This window comes from Giraffa tippelskirchi, chromosome 12 (genome assembly GCF_054371585.1).
Source record: "Giraffa tippelskirchi isolate mGirTip1 chromosome 12, T2T-mGirTip1v1.2.pri, whole genome shotgun sequence".
In the NCBI taxonomy this organism is placed as follows: Eukaryota; Metazoa; Chordata; class Mammalia; order Artiodactyla; family Giraffidae; genus Giraffa; species Giraffa tippelskirchi.
The window spans coordinates 149,487,862-149,515,765 of record NC_137286.1 but is presented as its reverse complement, the minus strand read 5'-3'; the positions used below and the strand labels follow the sequence as shown (position 1 = coordinate 149,515,765).

Sequence of the window (27,904 nt, the reverse complement as noted above, 5' to 3'; positions counted from 1 at the left end):
GGGTGCATACCACAGTTTTATTAATGTGATTTTAAGGCCAATTGAAACTACTTTTATTCAGAGTAAGTCTACATTAAATTACAGTATCAACAATTGAGAGACATCAAACTTAAAAGTCTAAGAAGCAGAAGCTACTGGTCTCTGATTGACCATGTGTGATGAACTCAGAACTGAAAATTTACAAAGAGAGAAAGAGAACACGCAAAGAGTGAGGGTTTTCATCTGGAAACCCATAAGATGTCATATTTTAAACACGCATGTTTCAAAAAGGGAGAATCTTTTAATAATTTAGCACAAAAATCAAATGATATAAACTTGGTATATTCCAGAAAATATTGCTTTCAACACTTACACCATGATCAAAATTCCTTTGGTAGCTTTTAATCAAAACGAAACATGCTATTATGTAAAATATAAAGTACTTTTAAATGTTCTCACAAAAGTATCTTTGCTGTGGTTACCACACGAACCAGCATCCGCAACGTGGCTCCCCTACGCACGCACGACGTGCCAGCAGGTGCCCACGAGGCCACCTCTGCGCCGCGTCAGTCTCCTTGAAGCGCTGACAGTGGTCACGCGGAGGACAGCCACCCGCCCAGGGCCGCGAAAACAGAACCAAACTTGACTGTCGCCATCGTACAAACACCGCAATTAGAAAAAGTCAAACAGCAGTTGCCCCCCTGACGAGAACAGGGTCTGCCAGGCGCAGCCTTAGACGGCACACACACACTGCTCCCGCTAAACCCTCACAAAGAAAGTTCACAAGCAACGCAGCGGAAATGAAACGGAGACAGGGACGGGCTCGCGGCGTCACACACGCCAGAACGACCTCTCCACGAAGCGGAGGCCTCGCGAGGAACCTCGTCCAGAAACCAGGCCTCACAGGTCAAAACTTGTTGCAGAGGAACGGAACAGAAGCTACTATGCAGGCTGCGTAATTCATCAGCTGTGACGCTACAGGTTCTCCCTCGTGTTCAGTCAGGGGCTCCTGTTCTGGGTCTAAGCACTTGTGTCGGGAGCGTGCAGTGGTCCTGCAGCTACGGAAGGCAGCACGGAGGGTCTCACACTTGCGCACACGTACATACAAACACACACACACAACATCAGCTTCTGGCACAAGAATGCTGCTTACAAAGGAGACTGCCTGCCTGCCCAACCTCAGCCACTCTGCAGAGCCCCAGAAACCATCAAACGCCTAAAGGAACGGAGGAAGAACTGGAGGGAAGACGCACAGGCCACCTGCGAGTCCTGGGGCCCAGAAAGTGGCCCAAGGACCGCCCCCTCTGTGCAGTCCGCGGCGGCCGCACGGCTCGCTCGGGCGCAGGAGCGGGGCCTCTCCCTGAGGGCGCGGCGGGCTCAGGCCACGTAGTGGTACTGGTTCGGGCTGTCCTTGTCCCGCTCCATGTAGTCCCTGTCGATGAGAGACTCGATACGCTTCTTCAGGTCTCCAGGCTGGAAGAGAAGGACAGGGCCCCAGTCAGAGGGCGGCCCGTTCACCTTGAGGGAGTGGGTCACGTGATCAGGGCGCATGTCTACACACATCTGTGCAGGACCAGAAGCTCATGACAGGACGACTTGGACCAAGCTCCCTGCTTCAAAGACGTCAACATCGTAGTGTAAGCAGATGTCGTCCAAGCAGGGCAGCTGTCGGGTGATGCAGGCGAGGGTGAACAGGCCCCGAGGTCGGTGGCCCCTCAGCCTGCAGAGCGTCCTGTGAGGAGACTGTGCCCCACGCTGTGCTCTCGTCACCAGAGGACACTACACTCACCCCGGTGGACGCTGTCCCCCTGCGGGAAGGGGAGGCCCGGCCCTCAGGGCGCAGCTCTCCACCCCGACAGCTGCAGGCCTCACCCTGCGGCCTCTGGACGTCCGGGTCTCCGGTGCGGGGGGCCCCGGCCCCCTCCCACCCACCCTGGGCCTGCGGAACCTGGTGGAGCACACGGCCCCTGCCAGCCCGTCTGGCGTCCGTCCACTGCTTGGTCCACCTGAGCGCGACACCCCAGTCACAGAGAACCTCCCTGACGCCTGCCGGGAGCCCTCAGACGACAGTAGTGGGGAAACACTCCCGAGGCGGAGAGCCTGGGCAGGGACCACGGGGGGGGGGGGGGGGGGGGGGGAGGCCCTGCGGCCACCAAGGCACCGGGGGAGCTGCTCTCTCTCCGCGCTCAGAGGGAGGCCTCTGTGGTGAGTGACAGTGACGGCGGAGGACAGACGGCCAACTCGGGAGGCCGTGAGACGCAGACGCGCTGACTTGCCACGCCGACGCCCGCTCACCTTGACGGGGAACTTGAGCTGGTTGTACAGCTCGGAGACGAGCAGGTTGTGGCCCAGCGTCTTCCTCATCTTCATGACCCTGACGATGGCGGCGTCGATCTGGTACTGTCGGTCCTGGAACACGCGCTCTGTGGTGCTGACCTGCTCCTCCACCTGCAGGAGAGGGCCCGCCGCCTGCCTCAGCGCCGACGCCTCCTCTGTGGGGGCTGCCGAGCTCCGGCAGGAAGGCAGGGCAGCCTGCGGGGACCCCTGTTCTGTTCTGCGGCTGTGTTCCAGGGAAACCACTGAACTTCACCAAAATCGGTGAATTTATAGGAATAGTGACACCAATTAAAAGACTTTGGGTGCTGGCTTTGAAACAGGACTTGAAAAACAGAAACAAGAAACTGCCTGGTAATGTGCGACCCTGATTTCTAACAGAAGTGACAGTTCTAGTAGGTTGTCAGAGAACCCACTCAGGTTTTAAAATAGGGAGGGTGGCTGGAATGCTTTCTTGATGCTAAGATAACTTCTAGCTACTCAGAGAAATATTTCAGAGGAAAACCGAAACATACAGACTACTGGAACAATAGAATTAAATGTTCTTTAAAATCTGGGTCAGAGGAAGGTCTTCCTTAAGCTGACCCTCAAGTCAGAAACTGCAGAGGAACAGACTGAACCTCCCACTGTACTCACGTGGGAAAAACCCTCTCAGAACGACAGAACCACCCGCCACCAGTGCCCTCGACGTAAACAGAACACTCCTACAAGTCAGAGGTGGGCTATTACAATGAATGTACCAGGGGCTTGAGTTCAAGCAATTAATCAAAAAGACAAAGAAGCAGCAGCGGTGGCCCGCGGAAGCGCGGGGCCGAGAGCCAGACGCCGGCGCTCCCTCCCCAGTCTCAGCCCCTGGTGCTGCTAGGGCCACATTGAAAATGAAGAGCTGAAGACTGGGACAGTCACCTCATCTGTACAAGCTCCTGAACGGCATAAAGATGCTCAGGGGAATCAAAGAAAGTCGCACTAACTCAGCCATGAACCACTCCCGTGCCCCCCAGGAGGGAGGGTGCAGGCAGGTCGGGAGGTCAGGACCCCCAGGAGCCGGAGACTGGAATCTGGCGAGCGCTCGTGTCAGCAAAGCTCACATCCTCTGACCCGGCGAGTCCAGGGTGAGGAGTTGAGACTCGAGACAGCTAAGCCAGGGACCAGGAGCGTGAGTGCGGGCTGGGCAGGGAACCTCAGCTGAAGGAAAGGACAGGTCCGAGGCACAGCTAGGCTCTGCAGGGGGGCTCCATGCTCTCGGATTCAAGACACAAGACGTGCGACTCTGCACGCGTGAAAACCAAGTCCTGACCTGGAAAGAGGCCCAAGGTAAACAACAGGAACAGCTTAAAAAATGTGCGAGTAAACGTCACAAGGCACGATCCCAGGAAGAAAAGTTTACGCGTGTGCAGCAGAGGAACAAGCTGCCAACTCCAGGAGAGCTCAGCTGTGGACACAGAGGTGACAGACAGGCCACCCGGGAAGGGCAGCCTGGGCCCCCAACGCCCTCCCGTCCTTCCGAGTGAACCCGGAGTCATAAGGACGGTGGAGCAAGGCTGTGGGCACTAAACTCGTGACAGACCTCAAGGCACCCACTAAACCTCCACGCCAATCCCGACATCTCTCAAAACAATTAAAAACACAAAGTATATTTCGTTGTGTGTGCTCTGAAAGCGCTTCCCCACTGGGCAGCACGGAGCCCCCGGAGGGGCGGCACACCCGCGTCTGCAGGTGCAGGAGCATCTGTGACGCGCCCTCTGGACGGAGCACCTTCCCGAAAGGGCCATGGTGCCCGCCTGCCGGACCTCATCCCTGAGGTGCGAGGGCTTCTGCAGTAGTGCCTGAAGGCAGCGGCCTGCAGCCTGCCTGGACCTGTGACCCTGGGGAGCCTCATCAAAGGTACAGACGCTCAGCCTGAACACGGAGCCCAGCGGCGAGGCTGAGAGAATGGTCGGGGGTGGGTACAGCTGTTAAGACAAGTCACCAGGATTGGAATGAGGCGCTTCCTATGCCGACAGAAGGTGGGCTACAAAGACCTCATCTAGCACACGTTTGTGTGGACAGGAAGTTAACTGTTAGACACGTGTCCTCCTGAGTTTCACTCCTCTCCTGAGTATAAAAGTAGTAACAGTTACGCTAAAGCATCTCACAAACAAGTGTGTAATGAGAGTCGAGAAGCTCCCCTAGACCTACGATTCCCTGTGAGCGGGGAAAGCGGAGGCAGCAGATACGTACAGTCTCCTTCATCTGGATCTGATTGATCTTTATCCGGAAGAGCTTGTGCCTGAACTCCGCGTTGAAGAGGAACTTGTCTCTATCCTCCACCTCCTTCCCTTTGGGGCTTTTGAGGAGGACACGGGCTTTGCCGCAGGCCAGGGACTGCAGTGTCCTCCGCAGCTCGCTGTCCTCTATGCCAGTGGCCATCTTGATGTCCTCGAAGCTGAAGCCGTCCCCTTCGTTGAACATGAGCAGCACCAGCGTTTGGAACAGGGACACCTGGAACTCCTTCTTGCCCTGAAAGAGCAGGAGCCACGCAAGTGTGTCTGCCAGCCTGTGAACGCCTGATGAGCCTGTGTGCGGGTGTGCTAGAACACTCCTAACTAGACACCAGGTGAGAAGACATCATTAATCTTATTGATTAAAATATTAGCCCTTTGACCACTTCATTTTACTGACTTCGAAAAGCCAGTGTTGAGTTATAATGAATAATCCCTTCCTTTCTTTCTTTGGTACCAAAGTCTAATGGCAATTTAAAAACATTCTTTTCATAAGTGTGCTTCAAAAACATAAAAGGTGACAGACACAGGACTTGCCTCCCTGAACTCCGCTTTCAGCACCGCGTGGCCCAGCGTCGTCTGCCACTGAAGCTTCCGCCCACTGTGCTTTCCCAGGTAGAACGTCTTGAACACTTCCTGAAGCTTGACCATCTGTCAGCAAAGGAAGACGAGTGTGATCATGCCGCACACGCTTACCCGGACACTGCCGACGGCTCAGTGCACAAGTTCCTAGGACACCGCTGGGCCGAATGAGGCCTGCTCCGCGTACTGACAGCTGCCCACCCGCACGCGGCCCCGTGCTGCCATCGTTTCAACAACTCCTTCCGGGGGTGGTGGGGCCCTGACCCCGGCCAGCCCTGCTGGGCGCGTGGCCTCCACCTCCCTCCCGAGTCCCTGCAGGCTTCCTCGGCCCCTCCCGCAGCCTCTGTGCCCAGGAGCGCCTGCGGTCCGCGTGGTCAAAGCCCACGTTCTTGTCTGGCTGCGTCCGGTGAGACGACCCTCGCTGCAGCTGCTCCTGCCCCAGGGGAGGCCCTGGGACTCTGGCCCGTCCCTGCCATCCCCCCAGGCCTGACCAGCCCTGGAGCACAGGCATGCGCAGGCACGCCCCGGCTGGAGGGAGGTGGGGGAGACGAGTGTCAACCAGCAGGGACAGACGGGGCGTTGAGGTTTTCTGGGGAAGAGCGTCTACTTGCAGGGTCCCACCAGCGCTGGGAGCATGAGTGCTGGGCGGAGTGGGGGAGGGGTGCAGAGCCTTCCCGTCAAGTGGGGAGCGGTGGGAGGGGGCGCCGAGTCTGGGATGGCCGTGATGGTCCCGGGATGGGGGGACTGGAGACACAGGCTGGAGGCTGAGAGGGAGGGAGCTGGGGGCCCCCAGGGAGCACGTGCATTTGGGGTACAGGCAAGAGGAAAAGGAGAAGACGTGACAGAGACTGACTAGGGGCAGAAACGGGGGACTCCAGGAGACTCTGCTCTGCAAACAGGAGAGCGGATCCGGGCGGCAGCACGTCTGCCCGGGCACCCAGGCTCTGGGCCCAGCTGTCCCCACGCCAGCGGGCACACCCTGTCCCCCTCAGAGGCCTGTGTCAGCCACACACACGCTGTCCCTGCCCTCTCAGGCCCTGGCTCTGGTACGACGGGTGGGAGCATCAGCCAGACAAGGAAGCCCGAGGCTCCCATGCGGGAGCTTTTTAAACCAGCGCCTTCGTGATGGGCTGCCGGCAGACAGAGACAAGGAGTGTCTGCTGTGAACGCTGCTCCCAGAGATGACACAGATAGTCAGGGTTTTCCGCGAGCGTGTGATTTCAACACTCCCTGAGGTGCATGGGGCCCTCTCTGAAGCGCTAATGTGTGAAAACTCGGCTGCAGGCTCTTGAAAGCGCTCACCTCTGGGGTCAGGTGCACTTCCATGGGTGTGTATGTCGGCCAGTAGCCCATGGTCAGTATGTTCACGGTCAGGTCTATGGAGCCTGGGTCACTCTGATTCTGCATGTACTGCAAACACAAGAAACGAAGACAGATGGTGACTTTAGAACACCACCCAAAAGAATTAATCCACTAAAAGGTGAGTGATCCCATTCCCAAACTACAGTTTACCTTATGTTTTCATTTGTTTGAGTCCCTGGAATATAGTCTACTGAAGCCACACACCCTGTTCTAAAGTCGCTGGGAATGTTTTTCTTTAGTTTTGTCCCAAATACGGGTCATTAAACTCATTTAAGCCAGACTTTCAAGTGCACTTTTATGGATTATTTTTCTTTCCCTTTTTTTCCGACTGCATTACACAGCTGGCAGGACCCTGGGTCCCAGACCAGGGTTGAACCTGGGCCCTTGGCAGTGGAAGCCTGGGGTCCTAACCACTGCAGCGCCAGGGAGCCCCCAGGGACTATGTTTCTTTTTCCTTTTGAAGTGTTTTGAATGTGTGAAACAGTAACAGCGTAATTTTTAAAGACAAGGATTTTACACAGTTCACATACTTTTATGTACATAATCATTTCACAGAATTTAAAATAGCGTATTTTTTAAAAAGCTGTTTCACTTGAAAAGAACACAACTTGCCTGCTTGAAATGAACCATGATGTCCTTGGAGAGCTCCATGTCCTTAAACATCCCCTCCAGCTTGCTGGTGAACGCGGCCCCACACTCTGGACAAAGTGGGTGGTGCGTGAGCATCAGGGGAGGCCCTGTCTGGGGGCACTCACCCCCATGCCCAAGCGCTTACCGTGCTTCAGCTTCGACAACATAGACTTTTCAGCATCGACGGAGGCACTTTTTCCAACCAGGAGTCTTTTTGCCAAATCTTTTTTGTAAAATGCTTCAAACACGTCCTTACCTATTTATAAGCAAGCAAGAATCACGTAAGACATTTGACAGTTACTGTGAAAATGTTCACCTCAGCGGCTGACTCAGCCCAAGAGGCGACCACGCGCATACGTGAACCAGCTCTTTCTCCGCTGAATCCCCACAAACACCCTTGCTCTGTCCACAGCAGCCGCCACCCCGGTCCTGTGTCGACGGGGTGGGGAAGAGACGGGCTGGCTGGGCGCTGTGAACATGCGCCCGGAGCCCAGCTCACCGTGGATGAACCGGAACAGGATCATGACCTTGTCCAGCATCCTCTCCAGCTCCTCGTCCGTTGCCTCCTTATTCCCTGCTCTCAGTTTTGAGTCTACGTGCTTTGCTGTAAGAGATGACATTATTGAAAAATAAGCATTCACTATACAATACATATTCTAAATACAAAAAGGAAGATCTTTAATTTCTCCAAGAAAAAACTGAACACTTGGAACTTTTCCAAAATGACATATCATGTAACAAAAAGGCAAACACCTGATGTTCTAAAATCTGTGCTTTCAAGGCAGAAGAACACACTCCGTGGTCGCACACTGTGTGCACACTCAGTGTGTGGTCGCACACTGGGCTTCCTGGCGCACGACTGCCCCCGAAACCGGAGCAGCGGGATGTGCTGAGCCACGCGGGCAAGGCTTCCTCACGTGGAAGCACTCCTCGCAGCGACAGAGTGGCTCTGCCTGCCCTCCCGCTTTGAGATGCACAGGCCGCCTTGACCTGCCCGAAGGGAGAATCCAAGCTCCCGAGGGTCTGAATGTGTCTTTAGGGAAACCACAGTCTACAAAGTGGCACAAAGGCCAAATCAAACAGGTGCATCTGAACTTCCCCTCCTGTTGCTCTTCTTAGCTCTTCCCCTTATCGCTCTTTATTCTGAACATCGCAAACGCACACACTTGTATTGTGACCTTCACTTTCCCACCAGGCACCTTCAACAGCCCACACTGGAGCCCAGTCCTATGCCACCGCCTCACATCTCCCCGCCCACCGCCTCTGGAGCCGGGGGCCGTGCAGACCAGGGTAAACCCGCTCGTCTCGTCCTCCTCTTGTGACGTCGGGCTCCCCTTTGTCAAAAACCACTGCCAGGTGCCCGCGTGCGGCTCTAACACACACACAAGCGCACGCTGGTGTCTGTGCTTTTGGAAAGGCTGCCCTCCTAAGGCACATTCTCATCCTCCTCACGAGGAGCCTGAACTTTCGGGAAAACCTCTGCTTGAGCTGTGCTTTCTCTCTCATGTGTTCTCCTACCAATCAGCTCTGCAGGCTTATTGGGCCTCTTGTTGATGAATGTCTCAAAGGACTCTTTCATCAGGTTGATGAACTTCTCATTCCGCTGGAAGCACACGTCTATCACATGGTCCACGCGGTCCTTGAAGTCCAGCAGGTCCTGTACCATGTCCTTATCTTTTTCAGGGTTGATGACAATCGTTGTCCCAAAAGTCTGCAAAAACACCAAGTCATCAACAGGGTCTGACATAGCACAGTTTTTCTCCTGCTATCAAACAGTCACGATGGTTTAACAAATTAATCACTTCCAATATTAAATGCTAAATCATTCCAGAGGTTTCAGAAATTTAGTCCACATTCTAAAAATTAAGTGGGTATGCAGCTACGCTTTAGGGTTACAATTCTGCTTCTGGAAGCACTTTCACTTATAAATCCCTCAAACAGAAATTAATCCTCTTAACCTTCTACACCTATTTGGACTTCCTAACCATAGTTCTTTCTCTTTCACTTTCAACTGTGGTTTAGACTCTGGTTTTTAGCCTGTATTTTTATTTAAGAACTGCTATTTAAACATTACTAGAAGTCTGTATGACAATAATAGTTGGCTATTTGATGATACAAACTACTGGCTTTCACAGGATACTCAAGGAGCTCCACGTCAAAAGGTGCACATGGGGGCAGATAATTGGTGAAAAGGTTCAAGTGAGGTGGTACAGAGGCTTCTGGAGAGGGGCCTGGTACGATCTGCAGGGGTGGAGGGCACAGTGTCACGGCTCATCCTCAGCGGACACCTGGGGCCGTGTTCACGATTCAACATCTCCTGCACAGACTGGACGCTGCACAGGTGCCCTCCTGTGTCAGGACCTGTGCCCGTTCTTTCAGGACCCCTGGGTGGCAGAACCCTTGACCTCCACGGCCTTTCCTGGCGTAAAGCCCAGCGCTGACCTGGCCTGAGTCGCTTATGCGTCTCAGCTCGATACAGCTGCACGAGATCCTGGGGGTGGGAGTGCGTGTAAAGCTTTCCACACGCGGGCCTGACCGTTCCTTTCATCTTTCTTACTGAGTTGAATCTTCTTCCTAATTGTTACAGACCCGCACGCAGCAAGAAGAGCGAACGTGTGCCTGTGCACTCAGCCTGGTCCCCGACACTGACACGCGGGCCCCAGCCGAGCGGCAGCACGACCAGGACCCCGGCCCTAACACGGCTCCCCCGTCTTCTCATCCGGATGGACCACAAGCTCACCTACAACTTGCCGAGTGTGCACCCCCTCAAGCCCAGGACCACGAGGAGCAGGCCAGCACCACACAGACCGCTCCTGTGGCCTTTCTTAACTGACACATGCATAAATCCTGGGTTTCTAGCAAACAGAGCAGCATGCCCCCTACCCAGACACAGCACAGTAACAGTGCTCACCGAGCCAAGCGCGAAGTCACGCTTCAACAGCAGATGCACAAAAATGACTTTTTGAAAATCACAACTATAGAACTCTGCTAGTACTTACGCTTACAACAAAGGACCAAACAGCAACTTTTAAAACGTTTACACCTGGATGCTATTTATCCCCAAAGACCATGTGCTCGAGGGACCCAGAAGGCAATGGGCAAGTCCAGCCAGGCCCCCACTGACCTTGAAGGAGCAGAGGTAGCTCTGGGGCCCAGAGCCCGGGCAGCGCCCCCCCGGCGAGGGCCACACACACCTTGATGTAGTCGCTCCAGTGCTGCAGCAGCGCCTGCTGGCCGCCCCGCACACGGCTGAACAGCTGGTACATCTGTGTGAGATCTGGCACTCGGTTCTCGTCCAGCAGGTGGTCCAGCCCTGAGATCACACGGCAGCATTAGCTCTGGCAGGAGGGTGTACGGGGGGCACGTAGCCAGACCTGCTCGCTCCCCGGGACCACCGCACAGGCAGGAGGGCAGCCTCGGGCCCCACAGCTGTCCATCGCACGTCCAGGCTCGTGGTCAGCCCAGGCTTGAGCACAGCGAGGCTGTCTGCCTGCCAGAGGCTGGGGTCTTTTAGCCCCAAGAGGACTCCTGTGACTTTAGCCTGAACTGTCCGTGGTCCCTGCCCACTCCTTCAATACAGCTCGTAACCAAGGTCCCCCCACGTGCTGAGGTCCGCCGCCCTCGATGGCTCACGGTGACTGTATTACAGCGAACATCCCCACATTGTCCCAGCGCTGCACCGACTCTCTTACTGAATGCAGCACAAGCGGTCAGTGCACACGAGAGGTGGGAAACCTACCTTTCTGCAGAATCGCTGTTAAATGTTCTCCCAAGAGCTGCTTCTCCACACAGGCGATCAGTGGTTTCCTGGGGGGGTGGGTGGCAGGGGCACAAGGAGCCCGTCAACCAGGAGGGACGGGGCCACGCCAGCGCTGACCTGGCCTCGGGCCGCTGAGTCCAGGGAGGAGGGCGGCAGCAGGCGGGGCACCCGAGCACAGAGGCGGCTGCTGGCAGCCCTCGCGCTCCGGTCAGCTGCACTCCAGTCCCTGGGACTCCTGGACCCCTCCCCTGAGTCCCGCCCCACTGGGTCCCACAGACCCCCCGCCGCCCCCAGCTGCCCCTCTCCCCTCACTTCTGCCTGCGTCCTCCCAGGATCACACATCAAAACCCGACTCCTTATAGAGGCTGGGAATGTCACACCCAACACAGAATCTGAAAATCTGGAGACAGGCGTGTGGAGTTGTCCCCTGCATGAGGGGACACGGCCGCCCTTCTGGGGCCCAGGCCTCTGCTCGCTGAGATCAGAGCCGTGCTGCACTCCCAGGAGTTACTAACCTTGGGCCCACTCGAGGGACTTCTCTCTGCACCACCTCACGGGACCCTCATGGCAGCCCCAGACAGACAGAGGCCGGCAGCCACGTGGGCTCCAGGCACCCAGGGCTCAGCGCCGGAGCTGTGCTGATGCCCTGGGGCCGGGGTGCGGCCTGAGGCTCCTTCACTGGCCTTTTCCCTCTGCTTCCTCCAAAAATCACTGTTTACTCTGTGACCTTTGAGTCGTCTGATACTGCAGAAGCTGCCTCAGTGCTCCTCAAAACCCTGACCCAGGGAACCACCCTTCTCTGCAAGTCCTCGCTTAACCCATGGTCACGTCTAAGTGAGACGGCGGGGGAGGGTCTCTTATGCGGCACCCGCGCACAGGGGCGCGCCCGCAGGAGGGCACGAAGGGGCAGCTGTGGGACCAGCGCCAGGGGCTGCAGGGGGTGTCCCACCAGACACAGCCTCTGCCTCCCTGCACCCCCAACCCCCGCGGTTCCCAGGGCACCTCCAGCTCCACGTCTGGGGGCAGCCCGCTTCTGCTCTGGGCCCCTAGTCTTTCAAGCTGACACATTGTCCCTTCCTTTTACCGCCCCCCCCGCCACGACCTACCACAACCTGCAGTTTTGCACTTTCTCTCCTAAAAACACCTCTCCTTTCCATCTCCCATGCTTCTGCTCTGCCCTTCCTCATGTGAATAAACATTACGTGCCTGACACAGACACTCAACAAACTTCCCCTTGAACTCCTCCCTAGATACTCATCGATTTAGAGAAAAAAAATTAGATGAAATGAGAAAATAATGGGACTAAGTAGCAAAATAATTACAGCTCTATCAGTACATCAGATGTCCAACCAAAGTTTACAACCAAAACTGCCTACACGCAGTCATACCTCATTAACATCTTTATAAATTACAGATTCATAACATAAACATGGTAAAAAGACACCAAGTATCTCTGCCCGAATCACTCCTGTGGATAGGAACTCAAGACAGGCCACTTAGTGTGACTTACGACTGCTGAATAATCACAAGTAATAAGCAAACTGTTCAAGGAGCAAATATACGTCCGGGGTCAGAGAGCACCGAGTGACTCTGTGAGCCACGCCGTGTGTCAGGGGGCGGAGGGGACGTCGCCCTCGGGGGCCGCACTCACTGTGTGCTGTGGTCTAGGTATGTGATCACACGGTCCGCCTCCTCCTCCAAGCGCTTACTCACGTGGTCAAGATACTCTGGAACCTTCCAGAAAGAACATTTAAACACATCAGCAACAAAACACATTCTTCATGTGACCCAAGAAGTTCAAACATTGCTTTAGTAAAAGAAAAAGCAGAATTGCACTCAAGCCAAACTGGAACGCCAACTAACGGGAGTGGGGAAGGGACACAAGGTCCGGGGCAGGACACAGCACCCCGGCCCACGCACGGTGCGGCCAGCGAACACCAATCACACGCTTTCTCCAGAGGCCCCAGCGTGGCGGCAGCGGATCTCAAACCACACTCTGAGTTTCCGGGGCTGAAGGGTGTCTGTGCCGCCACCTGCCTGCACAGCAGGGGCCCCGACTCGGGGTGGTAGCCGGGCCGCCCTCCGATGTGAGCTGCCCCCAGCCTGAGCTGGTCCCGGGGGCTTCCTTCTGGGCTGGGCTCTAAGACCTGAGAAACCAGCTGCAGAGGCTTTGGGGTTTTATTACTATTACCTGGTATTCCCCCATGGCTTTTAGGATCATTTTTTTCAATGTCTCACACTGATGAAAATTTTTAACATATCGGATTTATCTTTCATATTTAAACATTATCTTTAGAGAATTCCCTGGCGGCCAAGTGGTTAGGACTCCATGCTTCCACTGCAGGGGGCACAGTTCAATCCCGGGTCTGGGAACTGAGATCCTACAAACTGCCCAGCACAGGCACCCCTCCCCGCAACACACACACACAAAATTATCTTTTATCATCTTGTTTCAGCTTGAGCTCCTTCCTGTAAATCAGAAGCTGTTTTTCTGGCCTTTTTAATGGGGGGGAAGTTGGCAATAGAAAAGTTTCTAAAATGGGGAAAAAAATTAAACCCTCAAATTACTAAGAAAGAATCTCACTACTGAGAATTGAAACTGGGTTCTAGCTTTCAGAAGATTTTCAGTCGAGTGTCTGCATGTGTGAAAAGACAGACACTCAGAAATCACACTGGATACACATCTATGAAAACGAAATAAGGCACTTCAGAAACGTCTCGGTGACTCACCTCTCTTTCTTGCATTAACCTTTGGCCTTCTGCAGCATATAAACAATTCGTTTCTTCCAAAAATTTCAGCTCAAATGAGTCTTTATATACCTAAAAAATGAGCAGTTACTGGCCGATTACAGTGAAGAAATGCCTCATCCTGAAGGCTGACCCCATGTCGAGAGCGTCTGGCTGCACTGCCACGGCCCTGCTTGAGGGCGGCTCCCTTCTCGGCCCGGGGGCAGAGACAGCCCGAGTGGTTACCCTCCTAGAGGGCAAACACTCCTGTGTTTTCAGCCAACACTTGAACGATGTGGGTCTCCAAGGTGTGACCCCGTGTACAGGGGGGTCGGCGGCTGGGCCCACCTGGAGGTCGGACAGCATGCCCAGCAGGCTGCGCAGCAGGCTCCGGTCCACCGCCTCGCCGCTCCGCTCCCGCTCGACCAGCAGCAGGATGCCGTCGATGGTTTTCGTCTGGACCATTTTATCACTGATGATGTGGTTTCTAAACAGCTCTAACCCCATGTCCCTGCACAAACAGAAACAATGAGACGTGTTAGGTTCACTCTTCACAAATTTTGGGTAAAGCTCCAGACACACTTACTTGCTGACTCGCTAGTGCACGTCAATTTTTTTTTTTTTAATTTTCCTTTTTGACAGTCTGGCACGCCTTGCATTTCTCATCCAGGCAGCCTGTTTCCTGGGTGAGTCAGTGGGTCCCCCCGCCCTGCCTGGGGCCCTGGGGCCTCCTATCCTCGGTGACCCCCGAGCCCGGGCTCCAGCTGCTCCGTCTCTCCGTGCCACAGGACCACAGAATGAGGATGCAAATCAGAGCCCATCACCCGCCCTCAGCCGTTGCTCGAGGATTCAGGAGGAAGTCTGGCCCTGGCCGCAGGCATCGACTTCTGGAAGCTGAGCTCTCGGCTCAAGCAGCTCCCACTCAGCCGGCAGGAGGTGCCCTCACCCTCTCCACCGCTCACAAGCCGCGTGTCCCGGGCACAGCACCCGAATCAAGAGTGACCATCCGTGTGGACGGAGGCCAGGAGGGCCGCAGGTGAGCCAGGGACAGGCTCCTGCACACAGGCTGAGCTGCTCAGGGCCAAGGCCAGGAGGCAGCAACCGGGGGCCCGGCAATGGGGGCGCAGGGTCCTGGCTCACACGGCCCCCCCAAAGGCCACGCGTGCGGAGCAGGTGGAAGCCGGGCCCCTGCGCTTGGCTGACCTGCAGAGCGCTGGGAGGCGGCGTGGGACGGACTGCGTGCCCGGCCCCCCAGAGCACAGTGAGCGGTGGTGACTCTGTGCCTGCCAGCCCTGTCCCGAGACTCCATCGCCCGCAGAAGAACACGCGGGACTGCCAGCTGCCAGCTCGGCAGCCACCCCTCAGTGACGGACGCCCCGGGCTGAGGTCCACCGAGGGGCCCGGCGGGCACGGAGGACAGACGGACCGTCAGGCACGCGCAGCAGCCACAGCACAGACACTCACCAGATGGAGGGCAGCGTGGAGTTCTGGAGCACGTACGTGCGGTCCAGGAACAGGAAGATGCTCCGGATCATGATCTGGGGGCAGAGGGCCGAGTCAGTCCACCCCCCAGCCCTCTGAGCGGTCATGCCTCCGTCTCAGATCTAACACGGCTGCCTCACCAAGACCCTCAGGATTGATACCCCTGAATCTAATTGTTCCCCTTGGTGCTGACTTTTCCTCTTTCATCCAGAAAATCTGATGGGAGGGATTTCACAGCACTCGGCCTCCGAGGCACGTGTGACCTCGGTCCCTTCCTCACTGACGTGCTCAATCTCTTTAGCCTGGGCTCCAGCATTCCTTCCTCGTACATGGGCATGAGGCCCTCAACCGGCTCTGCAGGCTCAGGGGGTGTGAGGGCCCTAGGACTCTCCTCTCAGGGAGCTCCCCAGACTCTGTCGAGGAGGTTTGCTCACACAAGGGAACAGGAGCTTCCTGCCGGACGTCCGCCTGTTTCTCTCACTCAGGCGGGGCTCGGCCCGGAGGAGACTCTCTTGCCCCCTACTCAGGAGAGCTGATGATACTGCCTTTGCTCTCCCTCTCCTAACTTTCAGCCAGGTCACCCTGAAAACTCATACATAAAGTCAAATTAGAATCAATATATCCACTACGTCTAAGCCTGGCTGTCTATAGGTACTGGGAAGCCCTGGGATTCGGGCTTGATTCTCAGGCACAAACTGAGATCAAGGAAAACTTCAGAGGCTCACCAGGAGTCACAGGCCCGGGGCTACCTGTGTGTGTGGTCTTTAGGCCCTGAACAGGACAGACCCCCAGCCCCACTCACGACCCGCTGCCTTCCCCGAGGGTGAGAGAAGAGGGACGAGGCCAAGCGCTGTGAGCAAGCCACCCAGCTGGATGAGAAGCGGGCATCACCCCCAGCTGCCCAAACCACCATCGGTCCGGCAGAGCCAGAGGCTGGAGAGGAGGCCCGAGGGGACCAGTGCACCGAGGCCGGTGCAGGGCGGAGGCCCAGGACGCAAGCGTCAGAGGCTGCCGGGAGGCTCACCATCTGTCTGCAGTGGTCCTGCCAGCACGTGTTCATCTTCCTGAGAAACAGCACACTGTCCAGTGAGTCTGTGCAGACCTGCTAAGGAAAGCTGCAGAAACAGCGGTGGATTTATTGCAATTTTTACCCTTTAATTTCAGCTCTCTTCACCACAGACTACTGCACGTTATTTAGTACTCAGAATACTGAAGGACCGGAAGCTCAGAAGCCGCAAATGTGGTTTCTCAGTCCCCACACGCCCCTGCCTACCTGTGATGCACCTGCCTGCGCTCACCTGCCTGCGCTCACCTGCCCCATCCCTTCGTGCCCGCCCTGTTCCCTGCCCTGCCCTGGTCCTGCCCCCAGGCTCTGCAGATACTGTCCCAGAGGGAGGAAGTGGGTCTGCTACCAACATCAAAGGTCCAGCATGGCTTCAGCCAGCGAGGCCCTGAGCAGAAAACCACTGAGCCACCTCCGACCTGCAGACTGTGAGCAGACAGGCAAGCGTTGGTTCATGTTGCCAAGTTTGTGGAAATTGGTTATAAACCGCAAAAAACTAACAAGAGTTTTAAGAACAAGAATAAAGAATAGCAGAACGCAAACTTTAAGATATTTTTCAGAACTTTCCCTAAATACTTCAAACCAGACTTAATAAATGGGACACTCTCACTTTAATCAGATCAGCAAAGAAGTTTAAACGGTAAAAAAAAAATTCCACTCCAAAAAAATCTGTTTTGTTGGGTTGTATGATGTAAATGCAAGGTTTTGTTTCCATAAATAAAAGAGAATTTTAAAAGCTTTTAATATTAAGGATATTCATTCATTCTTTATTCTATTAATGTTCAGTTTCAAAATAGTTAGGTAATGAACGGGAATTGCCTAAATCAAAAAAAGGATATTCTCTAAACTGAAGGATCTGTGCTTGGACGTGGCCTTCGCAGACCTGGCGTAGCTGCTGGTAGAGCGTTGGGGAAACTTTGTGGGAACAAAGATTTTCAACAGCCTGAAGACAAAAGGAATAAATGAGTTATTCACTATGAATGACAAACTTGTTCTTTAAAAAAGTGTATTTGTATAAGCAGCTATAATCGTAACAGAAAGGCGCTCCTTCACCACTTACACAGTCTACAATACACTATCACAGTGATTCAGGGCAAGCATCGTTGGAACACCGGAGACCAGCAAAGAGTGGTCCACAACAGCAGGGACCCAGAACACGGACGTGACGGTGCCCCAATGCCCGCCTGAGGACAGGGGGCCCCGAGGGGGCGCGCCCCAGGCCGGGCTTCTCCAGACCCCCCCAGGCTCCCTGCTCAGCAGCCTCTGACCCTGGCCGTACTCCACTCACTTGAGGACCAAAATGCGCCTGAGCCCACGGGTCCGTGTCTGCGGTGGGGCTGCAGGGAAGAGTGAGCTGACCCCGAGGATCACAATGTGCAACCAGGCCTGGGAACGCCTGCTCCAGACCCCGAGAGCACCCGATGACGGGGGGGGGAATGGGAGACCCAGGCCCCTTCAGGCTTGCGAGTGGCTGACAGTCCAAAAGGAGCTCAAGGACTGAAGCCCCGAGTGCGGGCTGACGCTTAACCTTGTCTTGATGAAGAAACAAGCGTTTGGGGTGGAAACAACTTTCATAAAATATTATTGATCCACATCAAAGAAATAATACTTGTATATTCTTACCAGTTCTAATAAAATTTTCTTTCAAATCTCATGTACAAAATCAGCATCTGATCCAATCCAAATATGAAATACTATAAAGAGAAATGTAGTTTTTCTACTGTCTATTTTTGAACCGTTTAAAGAAGTATGCGGGATATACAGAACGGACATATTTTAGACTCTTTACTCAAATATAAGGGCAACTTACATTTTTATAGCTATAAAGAAAACAATATAGTATACAAAACACATGCATACTCAGAAAGTTCAAAAGAGAACATGGAATAATGATAATAATTAAGAACACAAGAATACCTTTCCCTTACATTCTGTCTTAATGAGAGCAAGGGGTTCCCATCCACATTTTCTTTCTATATCCTTCACTTCCTTTCTCAAACTTAATGGTTTTATAATTCAGTCCAAGATCAACTGTCCTTTTCCCTCTTAAAAAAAAAGGGGGGATAATGTCCTAACAAAGACTTTTGTTCCAATAGTTAATTATTACAAATATAATTATTACAAAGTAAGTTTTTACTATAATACATGAAGAAAACATATTTTCTTTGGTAAAAATCAAGATAAGCTCAGTGATGTGTGCCCTTCAAAGAAGAGCGTCTTATCAGAAGCGTTTTCTGAATGCTCTGATTCCTGAAGCAGATCTCAGCATCCTCAAAACAACCTTTTCCTGGCTGCGAGCTTTTTGGTGAATTCTGCAACCAGCTCCCCCTTGTATGTGCCCTGTTTGGCACGTGCTTACTATTGACATGAAGTCCACTGAGACTGTTTTTAACTCGGAATCCAGAGCCACGGGCCGGGCGCCCTCATCCAGCCTTTGCTGAGTCACTGCTGGCGTCTTCGTGTTACAGGCGCCCCGTCACCTGCCTCCCCTGTGGGGGGGGGGGGGCCCGGCAGGGTAGGGACGCCGCAGGCCCTTCTCCCCAGAACTAGTTCGGGAGGTTTAGTCACACTTGGAGATTTATAAATCCCTCTCTGGGTGCATGAAGCCCCTCGTGGGACCGTGTGGGCAGCACAGGGGTCTAAGGGACGCAGCGCCCAGAGGGGGTGCAGCAGGACCCAGGTCTCATGGGCATCAGACTGAAAGGGTTTTCCTTGGCCAGCTTGGCAGCCGTCAGCCTCCCAGCCCCGCCTCCCTCTCCGCAGCACCACACCCGCTCTCCACACACTTATCTGTGTCAGGACAGACGAGTGTCCCAGCAAAACAGTGACCCTGAGAGAGTGCCTCCCACGTGCGCCTCCCACGTCCAGGAGCAAAACAGCCTCCAAGGGGAAAAGTGAAAAACAAACACCACCCTTGGGGCCCCGGGGAAACCACACCCCTGACTGTTCCACAGATGTGGCCAGGGCCTTTCCCTCAGCCTCAGACGTGGGGGCCGAGCTGCCTCCTCCAGCAGCCCCGGCCCTGGTCACCCAAGTGGGTGCCAGGCGTTGTCTAACCGCGACAAGCTCACCACACGGGAGAAGCCCCCACAGGACGCTGTCTCCCCAGGTTCCCACCCACAAGAAACCAGTAAAGAGCAGCACAAAAACGAAACGAGGACTTGGGCCTGAGTGTGGGGGGCCCCCAAGGAGACCCCAGGGGACAGGACGCCCGCCCTCCCAGCCCCACTCCCAAGCCTGGACGTGATTCCCTCATACCAAGGGCTGACTTCCAGGAGTGACCAAGTTGCTGAATTACAGACTCCTTCCTGTTACGCCTAAGATATCTGAACTTGAATATTACGTTTCTGAATAACTTATGTACTGAACTCACTCTTGATTAATTTACACTCTCCAACAGGCCACCAAATAAAGTGTCCACCTGTCTCCCACTTTCTGGGCCTCCTTGCTCTCCTGAATCCACCTTGTGGATACATCAGCACCTGAGTCCACCCCACTCTCCTTCCCCAAGATCACCAGGTACAGGGGTCACGGAGACATTTACCCCAGGACTCAACACCAGCAGTATGGGTCTTCTCAAGCATGAGTTCCCTGCGACAGGTTTGAGTCTGAGCATCAAAACCAGTCTGAAAACCACACAGGTCAGACTTGTGGTTGCAGAGGGGGAGGGAGGACAGAGAGGGACGCCTCGGGAGCTGGCGATTGGCAGATGCAAACTCTTACCCTTAGGATGGATGAGCAACAGGGGCCACTGTGGAGCACAGGGAGCCACAGCCAACCCCCTGGGATAGACCACAGTGAAAAAACACTAAGGATATATATGTTGTTCGTGTGTGTATATGTAAGAATATATATGTAAAATGTAAGAACATGTATGTAAACTGACTCACTGCGCTGTACTGCAGAGATCGGCACAACACTGTAAGTCAACAATACTTCAATTTTTAAAAAAGTCAAAAGCAAAACAAAAATCTAGTCTGAAATCAACACACAGCCTTCCCCTGAAACTCTTCTTGAACTTGGTCGGGCTCCTGCGGTTTCGCTGAGCTGACGGGTAGGACTAAGACGCAGACCCCCAGACGCACTTCCTCCAGCGAGCGGGGATTTCACACCTCAGTTCAGAAAAGATCTACGCATTCGAAATCTCCTCCTCCTCGCATCACAGGAGGAAAGAGACCGAGTGGGATGTGGACCTACTGGTTCATCATCATGATCAGAATATCCCTTTCCGGCACAAAAGCGAAGTGAGAAACCGCGGACGGGCTGTGCGGACGGGCTGCCATCGCCCTCTGCTTCCACAGGGCCTCATCCGGCCTGGGTGCCTGCAAGGGAGATGCTAGACCCACTTTGGGGAAACTGATCAACGGCAAAACAAGAGGTCCTCCCTCCAGTATCCTGAAAACCTCCTCAGACAGAACCAACCTGGCAAGCTCTGGTGAGGACCGTTACTCGAACACAAGACTCTGGCAAAGCGCGTCCCACACCACCACAGGAGAAGCTAGGGCTCTATTCTGAGGCCCCAGGGCAAGCACTGTCCATGCCAGCAGAGGCCAGGATAACCTCCCCGCCACGTCACCTACTCTCCCCACCCCACCTGCGTCACGGGACCTGTGCGGCTCACTCCGCAGACACATACCACTCCGAAGCTCTGCGCGGCCAGGCGTCCACCCGTGCACCTGCCTCCCAAGGCCAGCCACCGGCCCCAACAGGCCCTCCAGAGACGCCCACTGGGAGGAGCGGTGCCACTGTGGGGGGAAGCACCCTGAGCCTCAAGGTCCCAAGACACAACACCAGGACACCTGGAAACACCATACGTGATAATATCTAAGGTATCCGTAATGAAACACATCCTGGGTAAAAGTCCAGCTAAGAAAACACTGGGCAATTGATATCAGACAGTTAAATCTCCAGGAAAAGAGCAATAATGAGCCCTAGCTGGAAGATGTAATATTTTACTAAATTAAAAGCCCCTGAGTTTGGGCACGTGGTGGGACACTTGCTTCTGGCCCAGACAAAGCAAAGGAACAAGCGTCACCCGCTACTGAAATAATCCACAAACCGCAATTTTCAAAGCACTGCGCAGTAGGTTCTGAGAGGCAGTGACCTTGGCAGACAGAAGACAGACAAGCATTGACCACTCAGGCGTCCAGCATCCAGGCCGCAGAGCAGGCGCCCTGAGCTGAGGATTCAGGAAGGTTCTGCGTTGGCAGCAGGGCGGTTAGTCCTGGACAAAACCCTGCCTGGCACACCTTAAAGGCAACAGTCTAAAAGGTCAAACTGACTCCGAATTATTTAACCAAGTTGGGAACAAAACTCAAGCATATTCACAGAAACACAAAAGCATCTAGCACACAAGTCAAAACCCACGATGTCTGGCATCCAGTCAGAGTTGCCACACAGGCAAACAGGGAGGACAACTCCACTGGAGAGAAACATCAGCCACGCCAAGAGCCCGGAGTGGAAGACTTGGCAGATCAGGAGGCAGGAGAGCTGCAACCACAGCCACATGTCAAAAAATAGAGACAGAAAAGGTTCAAACTGAACACCTAGACAGGAAAACAACGCAGGGGTGAAAATTACATCAGATGACATTAATGGCAGATTAGACACTGCAGAAGAAGAGGGAACTTAAAGACGTGGATAAACTTAATAGTTTCATATCCAGTAAGGAAATCTGTAGTTGAAAATCCTTCCACCAAGAAAGCCAAGATGGCTTCTCTGGGGCATTCTCTCAAACATTCAGGGAGAAATAATACCAACTCTATACAAAGTCTTCCAGAAAATGAAAAGGAGGGAATATTTCCAATTCATTTTTTGAGGCCAACACTACTCTGACACCAAAATCAGACACAGACATTACATGGAAATAATACATCAATATCCTCTGTGATCACAGATACAAAAAGTAACAAGTGGTTGGCAGACTGAATCTAACACTACATAAAAAAAAAGATAATACTCATGACCAAGCAAGACTTATCCCAGAATGAAAGACCAGTCTAAGATTTGAAAAATCGATCAATGTAATTAGCAAACTAAAAAACAAAAAATCGGACGACCACCTCGACAGTAACAGAAGAATTTATCAAAACCCAACATGTATTTCTGATAAAAATGCTCAGCAAAATAGGAACAGAAAGGAACTTCCTCAACTTGATAATGCGTATTCTGGAAAAACCCACAGCTAGCATCGCATGATGTTAAATGATGAAAGACTAGAAGCTTTCTTTCCTAAGACAGGGAACAAAACAAGTGTACCTGCTCTTTACATTTCTATTAACCATCAGAGGCTCTAAACAGTGTAATCAGGCAAGAAAACGAGACAAAAGGAATGCAGATTAGAAAGGGAGTGGTGAAGTTATTTCTATTCACAGGCAATGTGACCGTCAGTCAGTATAGAAAACCCAATGGCATCTACAAAAAAAGCTACCAGAAAAAAGTGCAATCAGCAAGACAGTAGTACAGAAGATCAATGTATAAAATCATTTGTATTTATACGTACCATCAAGAAATTAAAATTTCTACCACTTTTTATAACACTATAAAAATATGAACCGCTTTCAGGGATAAATTTCACAAGACCTGTGCAAGGGACTGGAAAACATCACTGAGACCTAACTGAGCGAGAGCCGCTCCTCGTGAGCAGCTGGGGCCAGTGTTGTCAAGACGCAGCTCTCCCCACGCTCCTCTAGAATTCCACAGAATCCCAACCAAAATCCTACAAGGCCTTTCTGAGAAACTGGCAAACAGATTCTAAAATTCATACGGAAATACAATGGACCTAGAACAGCCAAAACAAGTTTATCCTGAAAAGAATAAAGTCGGAGGGTCAGTGCTCCAGACTTTGAGACTTCAGGCTCTCATACGGACCACAATTTCTGATGAAGGAACACAGCGGCTGCGGGGGGAAGTTCAGATGCCTTGCCACGCGGCACTGGACCAAGTGGACATCCACAGGGAGGACAAAGAGCTTGGATTTACACCTCACAGGAGATACAACAACTCATCTGCAAACAGATAATATACCTAAAGGTGAAACTGAAGACCCTGAAACGTCCACAAGGAAATAAAAGAGAGAATCTATACCACCTTAGATTCAGTTCAGCTGCTCAGTCGTGTCTGACTCTGCGACCCAATGGACTGCAGCACGCCAGGCCTCCCTGTCCATCACCAATTCCCGGAGTCTACCCAAACTCATGTCCATTGAGTCGGTGATGCCATCCAACCATCTCATCCTCTGTCGTCCCCTTCTCCTCCTGCCCCCAATCGTTCCCAGCATCAGGGTCTTGTCCAATGAGTCAACCCTTCGCATGAGGTGGCCAAAGTATTGGAGTTTCAGCTTCAACATCAGACCTTCCAATGAACACCCAGGACTGATCTCCTTTAGGATGGACTGGTTGGATCTCCTTGCCATCCAAGGGACTCTCAAGAGTCTTCTCCAACACCACAGTTCAAAAGCATCAATTCCTCGACGCTCAGCTTTCTTCACCATCCAACTCTCACATCCATACATGACTACTGGAAAAACCATAGCCTTGACTAGATGGACCTTTGTTGGCAGAGTAATGTCTGTGCTTTTCAATATGCTATCTAGGTTGGTCATAACCTTCCCTCCAAGGAGTAAGCGTCTTTTAATTTCATGGCTGCAATAACCATCAGCAGTGATTTTGGAGCCCCCAAAAATAAAGTCTGACACTGTTTCCACTGTTTCCCCATCTATTTCCCATGAAGTGATAGGACCAGATGCCATGATCTTAGTTTTCTGAATGTTGAGCTTTAAGCCAACTTTTTCTCTCTCCTCTTTCACTTTCATCAAGAGGCTCTTTAGTTCTTCTTCACTTTCTGCCATAAGGGTGGTGTCATCTGCATATCTGAGGTTATTGATATTTCTCCCGGCAATCTTGATTCCAGCTTGTGTTTCTTCCAGCCCAGCGTTTCTCATGATGTACTCTGCATAGAAGTTAAATAAGCAGGGTGACAATATACAGCCTTGATGGACTCCTTTTCCTATTTGGAACTAGTCTGTTGTTCCATGTCCAGTTCTAACTGTTGCTTCCTGACCTGTATACAGGTTTCTCAAGAGACAGGTCAGATGGTCTGGTATTCCCATCTCTTTCAGAATTTTCCAGAATTTGTTGTGATCCACACAGTCAAAGGCTTTGGCATAGTCAATAAAGCAGAAATAGATGTTCTTCTGGAACTCTCTTGCTTTTTCGATGATCCAGCGGATGTTGGCAATTTGATCTCTGGTTCCTCTGCCTTTTCTAAAACCAGCTTGAACATCTGGAATTTCACAGTTCACGCATTGCTGAAGCCTGGCTTGGAGAATTTTGAGCATTACTTTACTAGCGTGTGAGATGAGTGCAACTGTGCAGTAGTTTGAGCATTCTTTGGCATTGCCCTTCTTTGGGATTGGAATGAAAACTGACCTTTCCCAGTCCTGCGGCCACTGCTGAGTTTTCCAGATTTGTTGGCATATTGAGTGCAGCACTTTCACAGCATCATCTTTCAGGATTTGAAATAGCTCAACTGGAATTCCATCACCTCCACTAGCTTTGTTCGTAGTGATGCTTTCTAAGGCCCACTTGACTTCACATTCCAGGATGTCTGGCTCTAGGTGAGTCATCACACCATCGTGATTATCTGGGTTGTGAAGATCTTTTTTGTACAGGTCTTCTGTGTATTCTCGCCACCTCTTCTTAATATCTTCTGCTTCTGTTATGTCCATACCATTTCTGTCCTTTATCGAGCCCATCTCTGCATGAAATGTTCTCTTGGTATCTCTAATTTTCTTGAAGAGATCTCTAGTCTTTCCCATTCACCTTAGATTAGGCAAAGACTTCTCAGAGAGACACTATAAGCACAAGCCATAAAAGACCAAACTGATACAAAGACTTCATCAAAATTTAAAACTTCTGCTCTCTGAAAGCCATAGTTAAGAGGATCAAAAGGCAAGTTAAACTGGGAGAACATAAGTGCAAGGCAAATATCTGGTATAAGATATGCACCCAGAATACATAATAACCCCAAACGCTTGATGGTAAGAAAATAAACAAGAGCATAAAAAATGAGCAGAAGATGTGAGCACACACTTCAGTAAAGCAGGTGTAAGGGATGGCAATGGGCACCAGAAAAGACACTTAATATCATTAGGGAATTGCAAATTAAAGCCAAGGTGAAATTCTACTACATACCAAACTAGAACAGCAAAAATTAAAGACTGACAATACCAGACATTAGCATGGACATGGAGCATCTTAAAAACTCACACACGCCACTGGCAGAGACAAAAAATCATGACGCCACTTTGAAAAAGCTACGAAATGTCTTATGAAACCCAGACGCCCGTTAACTCAGGATAACCAACCGTGGTACCCAGAGTACTCAGCAACAGAGAAACCAGTTACTGTCAAAAGGCCCACGCCAAATGCAGAAGCATTACCCTAAGCGAAAGGAGCCAGGTACAAGAGACTGTAAGAGGCACGGTTCTGTTTAGATGAGGTTCTAGAAACGGCAGAATGTACCAACAGACAGCAAATCAGTGATTGCCAAGGACTGGGGGTGAGGAGGGATGGCTTGCCGCACAGGGGCCTGTGGGCACTGTCTGTGGTGACGGAATGTTCTACAAGTGGACACATCTGTTACAACTTACTCAAGGGCACATTCCATACCTTAATAAAGTGGTTAAAACACACAACAGACTTAAACTTAAGACAAAGAAGGCACACATGTTCATCAAACTGTCAACAGCAGTCTTCTTTGGGTGGTAGAAATATAGGGGATTTTCATTTTCTTCAATGTACTTTTTGCAGTTTCCATAATTTTTATAACGTAATTGCTTATGTAAACATGAAAAGGTTTTATTTATTTTTTACAATTATCAAACTTTAAACTTTTTATGTCATATTGGGGTACAGCCAATTAATGATGCTGCTGTAGTCTCAGGTGAACCGCAAAGGGACTTAGCCACACATACACATGTATCCATTCTCCCCCACACCCTCCTAGGAAAAAAATTTTAATTCAAGTCTCTTAATAGAGAAGCGATATATTAATAGAAATGCTACTCTTTTACCTAAAACATAGATAAGAGCTTCACATGTAACATAACGGATAATAATTTGCTGCATATTTGGAAAATGTTAAAAGTCCCACGGCTCTTAGAAACACATTTCTCTCCTATAAATGGGTTAAATTTAAATACCTTTCAACAGCTTAAGCCTGAAAATGAAATAAAAATCCCACAACTCCCAAAAACAGAAAACATTCCTTGACTGGGGACAGGATGCCACAGAACTCCTCCTGTTCCTGTCGGAGGCAGATACTCGGATTTCTATTACCTCCTTCCTTATTGTCTCTGAAACAACACTGAGGACCACAAAATCCACCGCCGCCTCATGTTTCACTGGAGCTGGATTATTGTGCTATTTAGAAAACTATAAAAGAGTCAGGTAAGTGGGAAACAGGATGCCAGCACCCTAAGAAAAGAGAACGTTGACATCTCAGTGAGTCTTCTATAAAGCTCTTTCAGCCGCCTGTGGATCCTTACCTGATAGAGCTCTTCCAGGTTATAGCGGATGGAGGTACTACTTTGTATGGCTTTCACTGCTTCATGAAGCTTCTGCCAGGTGTCCTGAGTGTAGTTATCAGGCAATTTAGGTCTGTCTGTAAGAGCAGAGAGTCAGTAGGTAAGGGCACCCATGCCAACAATCACACGTCTTTAAAAAACCATTCTACAAAAAAAGTACTTAAAAGACACACAGCTAAGGAAAGCAGGACATTGTTTTCCCAGTACAAGGTATCGTGTTCATAAATCTCTCGGGTTACAGACTCTGCAGCCATCCCACCTTCGTTTTGCTAAGTAAACACATCGAATACTGATGATCAGTGTAAGTGCTCATAGAAAACATAAAAATCTTGGTGTTCCTTTACTTAACGAGTGGACTTCCCAAACGGGAGGCCGTGAAGTAGCTCTACTCGACTAAACACTGAAAGTTGCCCAAAACTGCCCCCAGTTGGGAGGACGCTGAGGCGTGAGCTCCTGACGGGCGGGTCTGTACCAGAGGCGCCTGCTTGGGGGCCGCGACGCCGCAGGGCCGGGGCGAGCGGAGGGGGTGACCGCGCCGCCCCGCCGAGAGCCCGGCCCCGCCGCGCCCGGCCCGCCCCGCCCCGGCCGGGCGGCCGCAGAGCGCGGGGCGGCGGCCGCGGGCGCCCCCGGCCCGCCCGCCGGCCCCGCACCCACCTCGGAAATTCTTGATCACGAGCTTCTTGGAGCCGCCGGCGCCGCCGGGCTTGGCGGTGACGGCGGCCGCGGCGAGGGACGCGGGCTTGGTGAGGCCGTTGGTGTGTCCGACGAGCGCCGAGAAGCTGCCCTTCCGGGGGGTCTCGTCAGCCATGGCCGCGGCCTCCGCCCGCCCGCCGCCCGCCCCGGCCCGGCCTCCGCCCCGGCCTCCCTGGGCCGCGCTCCCTCGGCCAGGCCCCGCCCGGCCCAACCGCCGCCCGGTTCGCCCGCTCGGCCCGCCCGGCCCGACCCCGCGCCTCAGGCCCCGGAGCGCGCCGGACCCCGACCCGGCCCGACCCGGCCGCAAGCGCGCGGGCGCCGCAGTCCGCGTCCGCCGCGGCCCGTGAGGAGCCCGCAGCAGCCGAGGGAGCGGCGGGCCCGGGCACCCGCGGCGCCAATGAGACGGTCGCGCGAGAGGGGAAGGGAGCAGTAGCAGCGCAGCC

At 52.6% G+C, this 27,904-nt stretch overlaps 1 protein-coding gene across 6 annotated transcripts; it reads right to left on the bottom strand.

Moving 5' to 3' along the window:
* Positions 1-29: 29 nt before the first annotated feature.
* Positions 30-27,775, bottom strand: CUL4A (cullin 4A). 6 transcript variants are annotated; one of them, XR_014071681.1, is made up of 19 exons: positions 27,423-27,775; positions 26,730-26,845; positions 17,020-17,123; positions 16,142-16,211; positions 15,100-15,173; positions 13,984-14,146; positions 13,639-13,728; positions 12,560-12,642; positions 10,888-10,955; positions 10,343-10,461; positions 8,667-8,859; positions 7,648-7,752; positions 7,294-7,404; positions 7,131-7,216; positions 6,459-6,566; positions 5,108-5,225; positions 4,534-4,812; positions 2,275-2,427; positions 30-1,452 (listed from the first exon to the last, which is right to left on the bottom strand). XR_014071681.1 is itself a non-coding variant. In XM_081551520.1 (19 exons), the coding sequence occupies exons 1-19, from the start codon at positions 27,574-27,576 to the stop codon at positions 1,357-1,359; spliced, it is 2,295 nt and encodes a 764-aa protein (XP_081407646.1). In that variant the 5' UTR covers positions 27,577-27,775; the 3' UTR covers positions 30-1,356. The 6 variants fall into 6 exon arrangements, 4 of the variants coding, with proteins under 4 accessions (XP_081407646.1, XP_081407648.1, XP_081407649.1 ...); XM_081551520.1 differs by having other exon boundaries at positions 5,112-5,225; positions 7,122-7,216; XM_081551522.1 differs by having other exon boundaries at positions 5,112-5,225.
* Between the last annotated feature and the right edge of the window lie 129 nt (positions 27,776-27,904).

Bases quoted from the DNA above. Each gene is read 5' to 3' on its own strand.
- CUL4A (XM_081551520.1), bottom strand. From the start codon at position 27,576: ATGGCTGACGAGACCCCCCGGAAGGGCAGCTTCTCGGCGCTCGTCGGA. The intron at 26,846-27,422 runs GTGGGTGCGGGG...CTGCTCTTACAG, and splicing joins CGTGATCAAGAATTTCCGAG to ACAGACCTAAATTGCCTGAT. The intron at 5,226-6,458 runs GTGAGCGCTTTC...CTTTGCTGACAG, and splicing joins AAGTGCACCTGACCCCAGAG to ATGGTCAAGCTTCAGGAAGT.